At 42.4% G+C, this 12,997-nt stretch overlaps 1 protein-coding gene across 9 annotated transcripts in view; it reads right to left on the reverse strand.

Annotated features, from left to right (window-relative positions):
• The window catches only part of mef2cb (myocyte enhancer factor 2cb), a 65,078-nt gene that overhangs the window by 33,728 nt on the left and 18,353 nt on the right, over window positions 1-12,997 (reverse strand). For all 9 annotated transcript variants that reach the window (XM_083527096.1, XM_083527093.1, XM_083527090.1 and 6 more), the window contains one exon: window positions 1,172-1,373. In XM_083527096.1, the coding sequence (XP_083383222.1) occupies window positions 1,172-1,225 (54 nt within the window). In that variant the 5' untranslated portion in view covers window positions 1,226-1,373. The remainder of the gene's footprint in view (window positions 1-1,171; window positions 1,374-12,997) is intronic.

Below are 12,997 nucleotides of genomic sequence, written 5' to 3' on the forward strand. Positions count from 1 at the left end.
AAAGGCTTTGACTCATTTGTGTGAATCTTTGCTTCTCCGCCATGTGCATGTGAGCCTCTGGTTTCCTCAGGGGGGAGAACTCACTCAACCCACGAGTGCCAAATGACTAATGCCACCATTCCCCTGCCGTCTGTGCCGCCTGACACACCCATTACTTTCCACTCTCCTCTTCCTCTTCTCTCTCTCACTCCTCCTCTGCCCCTCATTCTGCCTTCAATAATTGATCAGCCTTTCCCAAAGTCCAGACAGCAGTCATTAACTGGAGTTTGGACCTGCTCAATGCCATCAAAATTGTTGGCTAAAGTAAGTCACAATGCAGTGTTTTTTTTTCTAAACATAAAATAAAGTCGCAACCACTGAACCCAAGATTTGTTCTAGACCTTGCTCCTATTGACAGACTGCCCTCTGAAGGCACCTTTAAACTCCTATTTCTCTGGCAGCCAACGAGCATAAACATCAGAGCTCATTGATCTTGCTGTAAAACAAGTACCTATGTTACTGGCACCACTATAATCAATACAAGTACAGAATTTGTTCGATATGATATCTGTCTGTGTTTGCTGCCCTGGCTGGCTAGTGTCTCATGTCCTGAGTGTTCAGGTCATGAAATGACTAATATAAGTATCTACATTTTAAAGCCAAATGAAATCATTTAGTCAAAATTTAGCTAGGACTGTATAATTCACTGTGGAAATAATGATTACAGTCATTTCATTGTGTTTGAAGGTTACCTCATTACAGACATGGTTTTGAGGATGTGTGGAAAAATACCGGGTTATAAAAGATATAAACAATAACTGTAGAAAGGCCACACAGTCCACTGATGTAATGTCATGCTAAGAGCTCATATCTTATTGGCCTCCACCTTCAACCTAATCTGTAATAGGAAAACTACTGGATCGAGTGGTACGGCCCATAAAGATCCACCCACCTCCCAATTTCTCACTCTGCGTGCCTTAGAGGTTGTTTGTCTGTTTGTTTGTGCTCCCCTCCCACTCTGTACCCACCCCTGCTAAAATAATCTTTTACTGACGTTAGCTACAGTTGGTGGCACGTCGGCCATGGGCCCTGCAAAGGGTGTTGAGAGCCGCTGAAGTTTTTTTAAGGGTCATTTTGGTTTGAAAGCGCATTTCTGTTCGGTGTTATATAACTGTCGACTGGTGCGCCTTACCTGTCTGTTGCGTTCGTCCATAATCCGCGTGATCTGAATCTTTTTTCTCCCCATTGTCCCGTTCCTTTCTTCACTCTCTTCTTTCACCAAAAAAACTTCTGACCTTTTCCCTCTTTTTTTTGTTGCTTTTTTGTGTTTTCCTCAAACCAGGCTTTCTTCTCTGTACTTGCTCCACTCAATTCAAAGATTCCAGCAGCTGTACCTGTGATACACAAAAGAGGTAGAGAAAAAGAAACAGAGAAACGCTTTAAAGCAGATAGTGGAGACGAAGAAAAAAAAGAGCATAATCTCAGCACATGGGATGGTGAATAAAGACAAAAGGATCTGTCAACATTTTTTGCGAGAGCGCTCTGTTTTTCACTGTCGATATCATGCAAATCAGAGCCAGCACTTCGGTGCTCTGACTACGAGGGGAGACAGCACTGTCACGCTCTCTCCACAGTCGCAAGGATTTTGACAAGGTTTTACGAAGTGACATGAACTTAAAGGCTCTAATCACACACAATGTAATATTTATGCCATGCTGAACAGCATATGATTCTAGTAAAAAAAAAAAAATCGTAGACTCGGAAAATGCTACCACAAGTTGTAAGACAACGACTCGAGGGAAAGATTAAAAAAAAAAATTACTGACTTTGCATGTGATAACATCAGTTGCTTTTTCTTGTTGAAACAGGACTGATTTACCAAAGCACTTTAGGTATTCGTAGATCTTAAAAGTGAGGCCTGATGACAAAAATGGCTGTTCTAATTTGTTATGCCATGAACACTCAATAAGTCTATCTCTACCGTGATCTTGTAATCACGTCCCGGCTCATCTCTCCCGCTGAGATCTCTCGGTTTGGAAGGGCTGCCCTCACTCGAGCAGCTAACCTGGCTTTGCGTAAGCCGTCTCATCTCTGAGTTGTACAAGCATTAAGGGAGCTGGCGTACACAAACATGTGCATATATGTGTGGAAGAGTGTGTGCATGTATGCCGTGTGCACCTCCCTGGCACTGTAAAGTAGGCCAACCCAATTCATCTCAGGGAGGAGCAGCAGAAGTGTTGTTGTGTTTTCTTCTGACAGTAGAGGTGATAACGTCCCTCGTTATGCAAATGAGCATCCCATTATTTAAGCTGGGTGTAATGCAGTGAAGCTGTCAGCGGTGTCGCATTAAAACCCCTCCATCGTTCACCTTCTTCTTGTTTTTCTTCATCTTCCTCTTCCCCTGCCCCTTTTTCTTTTCGGCTCTATCTGAAACACGATTCCATGCGGCTGCCAGAGCGACTCAGAGACATTGATGTTGCTACGTGTGAAAGATGTGTCACTCTGTCTTCCCCTCTGTCTACATATCTGTCTCTCTCTTCCTCTTTGATAAGCAGATTTCAGAAACTTAAGTGTGAGACGCTCACACTGGCAAACCCTGTACACCTTGCCTGGTGTTAAAAGCTTGCATCCGAGCGAGAGTTTTTAAGGAGAGAGTCTGGGTTGCAAAGGCGCACGCCTTGATTATTTCGTTTTATAATGCGATTCGATTCCTTCTCGATTTTCCCCATATCACCATGGCGTGTGGCTACTTCAGAAAATTCTACACCCAGTTATTAAAATCTCTCGTTACCACGCCAAACCCTGTTTGTCAAAGACACGCATTCTGCAAGACAGAAAAAATTTAGTGCTGTTAATAATCGGCCAGTGTTTGTCTTCTGTGGCCTCTATTAATAATGGGCCTCGATGTTATGCTTTATTAGCATCCGCACAACGCTCGTCACACTTTGTGCGAGCTGTTAGCAAGAGCGTGTCTTAGCAGCTGCATGGCGAAATTGAAGCTAGCATGATGATTGTTTGAAGGACTACTGTTGAACAAGGAGCAAAATAACCCGAAGTCAGGATGGTGACAATGACTAGATTGCTGGGTAAATATTTACCGAGATTCAGTTGGGAAGCTGGTGTGAGCCAGTCTCGATTGCGCTTGGCCTATCCGACAGCCCGAACGATTAAACAGCTAACTAAATCGGAGAGTGTGCATTATGTTTGTATTGCTTTAGGAAACACTTTCGTTAATTAAACAATATTTGCTTTTCCGGGTTTGTCTGAAAAATGCCTTGGGGTAGCAATATAGTAAGTTGGTGATTGAAGCACAACAAACACGACACACACACACACACACACACACACACACACACACACACACACACACACACACACACACACACATCATTATCATCATCATTTTCGATTAACACAGATGAGCGCTATTCAATTTACACTGTAACGATGAACTACTGTGTAGACATGAGCACAGCTGGTAAAACACCCCTGTCAACCACACACACACACACACACACACACACACACACACACACTGGGAAGACTGATCTTTCCACATAAGTGTGGTTGCCCTGATGAGAACGAGCAGTATGTAGTGCTGCCTGTGGATGTGTGACTGGGTGTGTAGACAATGCGTATGTTTCAGACTGACAGACAGACAGAGAGACAGAGAAATAACGATAGAGAAGGAACACCCGAAAGAGTGAGAGAGAGAAAGACAGACAGAGAGAAAGAACTAGAGCAATTTGTTAAGCCAATTAACTAATCCATGGCCAAAGCATATGAAGAGAGAGAAAGAAGGAGGAGGAGGAAGAGGAAGACGAGCAAGAGAGCCAAGAGCGAGATCCTTGGCTTCGTGTGAGAGAGGTCATAGTAGATGCCACAAGACAGCAATGGGAAGCTTAGTTTGATAAGCTGGCTACTTATGTAAGTTCTTACGTGATGTAAGGACAGCAGAAACAAGTTAAACATGAGCAGAACATGGGGGAAACAGAGAAGATGAGAGAGAGAGAGAGAGAGAGAGAGAGAGAGAGAGAGAGAGAGAGAGAGAGAGAGAGAGAGAGAACGAGAACGAGAACAAGAGAGAGAGATGAGTAGGTCTCTGAGGAGAGAAAGAAGTGCTGCTGCTGACCCTCCCATCTGTTAACTACGCCTCTTTTCTTCTGCCACAAATAAGAATGCTGGAAAGGAAGAGAGTGAGAGGAAAAAAAAAAAATAAAAATAAGACAAAGAGAAAAAGAATGCCAGCATAAAGATGTAATGAGCTGCTAGGCATTTAGTTCTCTCTCTTTCTTTTCATTTTCCCCTCTCTCGTTGAAAACTGGAGCTAAAAGGGCAACGAGTACGAACAAAAGCAGGCGCAATTCTGGGTCGTTTCATTCCCAAGTGTTCCACTTAGGGAGGAAAAAAAAATTATGCTCAATTGTATTTGTCAGGGTCTTAAAAGAGTGAATATGACTTTTTGTGCATGCTTATCGGATACAAGCTGCCACGTCCACGTGTATTAGGACACTAGATTTGCTTAATGAGCTGTAATGAAACATCAGTTCAGCATCTCCACATTGATGTTGTGTCATGTTACAATCCTAATCCGCAGCACATATAGGTCAAAACCTTTAAATTGTCGTTATGAAATCTCCAACGGTGTCCTGTATCAGGCCACGCAGAGCACCTTGTTAACCATCTCAGCTTGCACTGTCACCACAGTCGTCTCCCTCTCTCTTCTGCACATCTGCAACATATTTGGTAATAGCATGTGCTTGAGAAAAGGCAAGTACCCTCTATCCTCACAGGGAAATGTGGTCACAGAGATTTGAAATAACATATTACAGAGCTGTAAGTAAACCTTTTAGGAGGTGTGTGATACATTAAATAAACCCCTGCACTTTTCAAATAAACTCCCATTTCCTTGAAAAGACGAGGCAAAAAAATAATAATAAATAAAGCGCTTTCAATGGCTCTTCTAGAATCATTTGAGTCTTAGGACAATCTCTAGTCACGTCTTACACTTGGATGTTTTTTCCTCCTCTCGTATAATCCCTGAAGCACATTTTCTTCCTCCCCTAACTGCGTTTATTTTCTTAGAGCCGATTTTATTTAATGCACTTATTTACAGACAGGCAGCTGTTTATCAGCGATAGTTAATGGTGCATGGGGAGAAAGGCGGGACATAGCGAGTGGATCCTGGGAGGCCTATTGTCTCTGTAATGTCATTACATGCACAGATCCTTGAGTGTTCTAGTGGCTGCTCGGGGGAGATATGAACGCTGACGAACCTCTACCAGTGCTGTCCATCCAATATGCAATGGGATGAGTGACCTAAACTAGATTCGGCTTGGCAGACCTGGGCTTTCACAGTGTGACGCTTTGCCACCCTCTGAGCATAGGAAGGTTGTACACATGGGCTTTAAACTAAAGACAAAGATTTGTCTTTGGTTCCTATTTTATTCCGGAGTAGTCTTACTTCTAACACAAATGGACAGAGCAACAGGAAACACACACAGACTCGCACAAACACCGAGCCTGGAGGAAGGACATGACATCAGCAACCACAGACAATCAAAGGTGTAAAGGTGCTTCCTTTCCTAAACTGTTCCCGAGTGCACAAAATGGGAACCAAAACTCCTGTGCTTCCTTCTCCTGGCCTAAATAGGAGAGATGAACAGAAAAAAAGAGAGTTGAGGCTGTCGCCACTACCGCTGACCGTAACCAAATGGTCACTTTCTGTTGCAAGCACTGGAAGCAAAGGCTTCTGGGCCAGGAGAGCAGAAGGGTTGACAACGTTGGCACACCAACCATTGTCCAAAACCACATACGATATGACATCACTGCATTCCCACCAGCTATGGATTTGGGTTTAGACATTGCACATTACAACCCCCTAATGAATCTATATCTACTTCAACACTTAAAATTAAGAAAAAACAAATAGAGAAAACTCACAATATGTGACTTCTTTAGTAAATGTGTGAAATTTTGGATGAGGCGCATTTCTGCAGGGAGGTATTTGGTGAATTGGTCTTTTGAAGTACTATGTGAGTTTAAGCCATTTGATAGAAAGGGAGAGGTTTCATTTACACCACACAGAGTTTTCTTTCAGGCTCCATCTACTGCAGTGTTTCACTCCTGTCTCTTTTGCAATCATCTGTGCATGTTTTTAAATGCCGCAAAACAGCATTATGGATTTGTGAAGCCAAACCTCCGCTCCAGGACTTTCAGTGTTTTATTAAATAAGGAGTCATCCTGTACCAAGGGACTTACAGACAAAACAATTGTTTTTAAAGGCTTACAGGTTGTCGATGACCTGACATGAATAAAGTATTTACTGCACTTAACCATCTAAAAACATTGTTCATGGATTATGGCCTCGCATCGGGAACATGTGACCACATGCGAGTGGCAAAAGGGTTGGATGGGAGAATGAAGGGGTGCTGACAGCAGTCTTGTACCTCACTCAGCCAGTAAACAGTGAGTGTGGCCCCGCATGGGTAAAACGGGCCAGGTGAGCGCCGTCTGTCAGTTTAGCCATTGCAAAGCCACCCAAGGACGACTTGGCTTGATACATGTCAGAGATGAAGCAGCTGCTCTGCCCAGATACAGACTAAGTACATTGTACTGAGTAATAACTGTCTATTTTATACAGATTTTTGGATAAAAAAAAATCCTGCAAGAACAAAGAAAGTGTTTGTGGTAAAATGACTTCACATATGCATAATGCTTAAATCTTAATGCTGTATACTTTACTACTCTTAATACATTATAAGCCAGAAATATGGATGTCCAAACTATATATTTTTTGTTTCTCCGGTCAAGGAGAAAAAAAAAGCTGAACTTGCAATTAATTGCAATATTTTTTACAGGAACATGGTGTTGCATTGGTGATTTGACTAAAGAACCGCAATCGGGTGTTTGAGAACTTCTCCTCACACATCTGCAAGAGCAGGGCAGTGTTTATCAGCAAATGTCTAACCACTATCACGTCATGCACAGTGGCTCTGAGATCCAGGTGCAGCCACAGCACTAAACAAAAAAATAAAAAGTTTGTTTTTGATCAGGCAACAAAGAACCACGAAATCAAACATCTTGAATATTAAATAGGAATAAAAAGATAGGAATAAATACAAGAAGGAGCCCTGTTTGCTGTGTGAGTAATCTCACCCCTACATTAACACAGCACACAACAACATTGGCCAATTATGTTATCAGCTGAGGATGAGAGCATCTGATGATATTAGCCTTGTTCAGGGGTTGAAGGGGAATTGAGGGGTTGGGGTAGGTCTGCAGGCATAGATGATCCTCTGATTATTTCGTGGCAATTTTTTTTTTGTCGCGCACTTCCTCCTTGGCCCCCTCACCATTCTAATCAGACTAATTAAAAGCTTTGTTCATTTGGAGCTCTCCGATGACAATTTGTTTCACCCAACCCTACAGCGGTCCTGTGAAAAAGAGAATTAAATTTGATCTTCTGACAGCAATTATTAAACGTTCCCTCCTGGCTTCAATTAAGCCCAGAGGCTAACATGGCTCAGAGGCTGAGAGCAGGGGTGCCAGCTACCTCCTTCTCACTTCTGCCTCTTCTTTTCCTCTTTTTCTTTCCCCTTTTTATCCTTCTCTTCATAGAAGAGCCAAAATATGTACAGTAAGCCACTGAGGCACTTGATATTGAAGTGTTTTACCGAAACTGAGTTTTTTTTTTCTTCCCTCTGATGCTTGGCCAAGAAGTCAGAGAGAGAGAGAGAGAGAGAGAGAGAGAGAGAGAGAGAGAGAGAGGGGAGAAAAGGGAAGTTAAGCAACCTCCTCTTTTATCCCGATCAATCAGCATGTTCAGTGATTGCACAGCTTTTTTTCCTATTGGGTAATTCAGTAAAGATGGTAAAAGTGCCTTTTACCAGAAGTTTTGGTTTAGTTGCAGTATATCTCTAGTGACCAAACAAAATCTGGAAAAAAATCTGTCAGGATTGGAAATACTTCTCTGGTTTGTAAAATCTCTTCTATGTGATTTAGTATTCGATTTTGAATGCACAATGCTGTACAATCAAGTTTTAACAGTTGCAATATAACAGAAAATGCAACACCTGTTTAAGCTTGTTCGCCTTTGTAAGCAGAATAGATGACTATCATAATTGTTTTCAGAAAGCAAGTTTTTAATGGCAAAATTTTGAAAAACAAGTTTACAAAAATGCACCTCCAAGACCAAGATATTGAACCACAAGCGACTTAAATGAAACAAATAAATGAATTACAGGGTTGCTGTTCATTCATAGAAGTTTAATATTACAGTAAAAGTTAAGAGGGAGATTAATAGCATTTCAACAAGGATGTCCTTCATAGCCTGACCTGAGCTTTTCTTCTTTCCTTATCTCTCTCTTTCCTCAGTCCCAAAGCGCTGTACAGAAATGAAGTAACCCAGTTAGACGGGGGATGGAAAGAGAGGATGTAAACTCTCCTTCTCTAAAAAGCTATACAGTCATCCCGCCACCTCCAGTTTTCCGACATGATGTCACAGTCCTTTTAGCGTTACCACGAGCTATTTGGGCTGATTGTTAAGAGCACTGCTTTGCTGTTGAGCTCTCTCATCATTTAACTCTGATTGTTACAGTTAAGGTTTAAACAAGCAACATGGCTGTCATTTTTTTTCGTTCTCTCATTCTCGTATCCTTCGAATCTTGCTCGATTCTTCAATCGCTGTGTGTGTGAGGGTCTTCGCAAATGTAATTTCCTGTCCATTACCAATGAAGGAAGATGTAAAAAAAAAAAAAGCGCTAAGCCTATATCCTCTTCATGTCATCATACTCATTATTCATCACTTGACCAAGCCAAATCATAATGGTTTCTATGCAACCCGAAAAATCATAGAACTTCTTTTGACTTTGTAAGAAAGGCATAGATATGTCCAGATGCATGGTGTAAAGTGTGAAGGAAGAAATATGGCATCCCCCAGGGGCCAAGCCGATCCCTAGTCTTTCATTATGGGACCAACGTACCCTCCTCCCTTCTCTCCTCTCCACTCTATGGTGTGTTTGTAGTGGTGAGAGAAGTCGGCAAATGCCGCAAATGCCGGGCGCGCTTCGTTCTGGCAACAACTCGTGCCGACCTCATCAAAGCAAGCCCTCATAATTTGTCACAGAAAGCAACCAATTAAAAAGCGTTAGGGGAAGAGGAAGGCCTACGAGTGGGGTGGGGGAAATGACAGTGAAAGGGTGGTGGGGTAAATGGTCAAAAAGATAGCATCTGATTAAAGAGTCCATGCAGCTGTGGTGAATCAACCAGGCCCAAAGTTTAAAAGAAAAAAGGCTCAAGAGGGGAGCATGGAGAGAAGCAACATGGAGAAAGGGTTGAACATTTTGCATTGACTTGCATTGACTTGCAAAGTGACTCAAAACCTCATATCTCCAACCCATCTAACAGTCCTCCTGTTTTTGCATGCAGCAAACGAAGCATGACCTGACTGATATTGAAAAATCTGTATTTGAAATCTGTATCTTCACTTGTCAGTAAACACACCATCACTGCTGTTCAATTCCTACTTCTTAGCTTCATACCTCTATTTCTACAAGAGCCTTCCTCCTGTATGAATAAAATACATGACACTTGATATTATCATGACACATGATATTTTATATCACTTTTCCTCTCAAAGGATCCGTTCTGCCTTTCTGTACGAGCAGCTTGTGAACTATGATGTGTGGGGTGTACATATTTTTTCCTTGTTGTTGGATATGGTGGCGGGCCTGCACACATTTGCATAGCCTCCTTTGCAGTGTGTTTCTCGTGTCTCACAGCTGTGGCAGGCGTGTTCTTTTTTTCCTTTCTGTTTTCTTGCATGAGATCACAAAAGGGTGACAAGGAAAGTTTGGGTCTTTTAGCCTGTCTGATGCTCTGTGCTGATTAGCCTGGCTTGTGCTTTTTGTTAATTTTCTCTGTAATGGCACAGCAAAAAGGACATAAACTACAGCGGGACAAAAAAAAAAAAAAAAAAAAACCTTTTCGGGTTGAAATACAAAAAAAAGAAGGCAACTACATCTTTGTTTGGGGGAGGGTATCAAAAATAATGACCCTTCTAATTACTGTTATTCTGACGCTAATCGCTAGCTCTCGCTGAATACCGTGTGTTTCTTGATTCGGCTGATAACAAGAGGAAAGAAAACAAGGAGAGGCAAGTGCCTACAGCCAATGCTGTATAAATCAAGTGTGTATGTATGTGTGTTTTGGATCTTGCTCCAGAAGCTTATCCTCTCCATCTTTGCTACTTTTTTTTTTAGTTGCTTTGGGAAACTGCAGGCTGCATATAAGGGGGAGGGAAGCTGGTTCACAAGGCCTCAGCCACTCAGCACAGAGACATGCACCAATTCCCTCTGCACCCTCTCCAGCTGCACCGTTCACATAACCTCGTCTGTCCCCTTCGGCTAATGATAGCAGAACCCGTCTCTCCCTTCTCTTCATCCCTCCCTCCCGCATCTATACTCGCACCCACAGTCTTTTCCACTCCCTTACACCACTGCTGGGCACACATCCCTCATTCCCTCTTCTGTGAACTTTGCTTTCCCTTTTTGTTGACATGAGTGTGTTTTCCGAGCTATTGGCCCTCCTTTTTTCGATGTTTCTCCACCCTGAGAAAAGTCCTGAGGTCGTTTGATTCCAGGATGGACTGAGAATGCAAGAGAAAGTACTAACTCTGAGCCCACACTGATAACTCTCCCCCAGTTTTTCAGTTATCTTTCCTCCAGCATATCCCTCACACTGCCTCAGTGTGCCTGGGTCTGCTCCTGGCTGCAGCGTATGGGCCAGCGCTCCTGCTGCGCATTATCCCAAATAAACAACTCATTACACATGTAATTAACCGAGGGGGCTATTGCAACAGCGGAAGCTAATCCGTGCTAACATTTGTGGAGGAGGGAGATTCAGGGGTTGTGTGTATATGTGTGTGTGTGTGTGTGTGTGTGTGTGTGTGTGTGTGTGTGTGTGTGTGGTGTGTGTGTGTGTGTGTGTGTGTGTGTATGTGTAAAGGTGGTTATATAGCATTGAGAAGGAAGAACAGGGCAATTGAAATTAATCAAATCTGCGTCCCACTGAAAAAAAATTAACAATTGTTCTCCCCTTTTATCGCACTCGCTATCCCTCTTGCATGCACTCTGTCGTGTAGGGTAATCCCTACGGAGTTCACATTGCTCTTGTTTTTCTGAACAATCTGAGAAATGGGTCATCAACATGCTGCATGGCAGAGTTTTGAAAATAAGGCACTTTCCATGGAAAGAAAAATCATGTGCATGTCTGTAAGTAGCCAGCTTAATTAACGCACAAAGTGTCAGACAGTGAGATGGATAGATGGATAGGGTGGTGAAAGGTTTCGAATATTGCTTAATTGCTATAAAATAGGAATAGAGCTTGATACGAAGTATCTCCATTGTGACACTTTAGTACAAATTTCTTTCCCTAAAAAAAGACATGACCTGAAACAGTACACCAAATGCTATGTGTAATTATGCAGATGTATTTATTTCAAAGGTGACAGGAAGTGGGCACAGGGCCTTTGTCCACTCTGTGTCTCTATCATTGTGGCTGTCACTGTCACTTGCTCTTGCTATCTTATATAATTCATTGGCCTGAAGATTATCCCTGCAGGAGACACACAGATCGTGTGAATGTTTGAAGAGTCACATTCAATCACACTACACTATTAATTCCACTTCTGAACAGCACACGCACAGAATACTGTGTAAGTAATGTTCTGGCAATTTGCAGTAAAAAAAGGCATATTAGGCTACACCTCAAAATATCCTCACAGTAAAAACAAAAAAAATCTTACATCATATTCTGTCATAGTGTTTTCCTGGGATGGGTGTAAATGACAAAAATACAACACAATGCGTGAAGACAGTTACCTAACAATTTGTGCGTATCTCAACCTTTGGTTTTTCTGAGGCTTACCACCAAGGTGCAAAACACGCAATGCACCAACAAAGCCGTGGCAAATTGTAAGAACCATACATTTAATCAGCTCCGTAATCTTTTATTCATGAGGTTATTGCCTTCACGCACTCTACAACTGGCTGAAAACTCTTTAAGAAGTTTTCAGTGTTCTACATATACACATGATCTCGACGATGCATTCGCAAAAGCATAATGTGATGTAATTTCTTGCAATAACAGCAGCATATTGTCATATCACCCACACCTTGTGTATATGTAGTGGGTGAGCAACTTAGCAAGCGTATTTCAGTCCACGGAATTTATGAAGAAAATAAAATAAATGATTCATGTATATAAATAAGGCATGTTGTGGACATGAAAGTGATTGCATCTATGCAAGAACTTGGCTTGCCTTTATTAAACGCCTCTTTTAACACATGCAGTGGTGTTTTCTGTGTTTGAGAAAAGATTGTAGAGTATATATCAAATGAGCAACACTAAATGAAGCAAATGAGAAACAGGAAGAAAGGAACAGAGAGAAAGAGAGAGAGGAGAGAGAGAGAGAGAGAGAGAGAGAGAGAGAGAGAGAGAGAGAGAGAGAGAGAGAGAGAGAGAGAGAGAGATACAGAGAGACATGGGTGCTGGATGTCAGTGGAACTGCTAAGGTAGCTAGAGTCTCGGCATGTTTCCCCTCACTTCCTCTGCTATTTATAAACCTATTCGGAGCTCTGTTCCAAAAATAATACAGTGACCATTTTTAACTCAACAATACTGTGAGCTCACACAGGTAGCCACCGGCGTGCACACGGGACGAGCCGAGCCGAGCCGTGCGTAGGCGATCACGAGGGGAGAAAAGTCAATCTCACGGCTGAGCTATTTTTGTCAGGACAGCGTTGTTTAGGAAGTACGGGCCGTGGGCAAGTTAACAAGCAAGCTTAATACCACGCCTGTGTTACTTGCACTCTGGCATAGGAGCTCCCTAATTGTTCAGGGTTGAACACAAATACACACACACACACACACACACACACACACACACACACACACACACACATACATGCACACACATGGTTATAACCACCAGGGTTATTTGTTTTTCCACTGGGGC

This window comes from Silurus aristotelis (assembly GCF_946808225.1).
Source record: "Silurus aristotelis genome assembly, chromosome: 23".
Taxonomy (NCBI): domain Eukaryota; kingdom Metazoa; phylum Chordata; class Actinopteri; order Siluriformes; family Siluridae; genus Silurus; species Silurus aristotelis.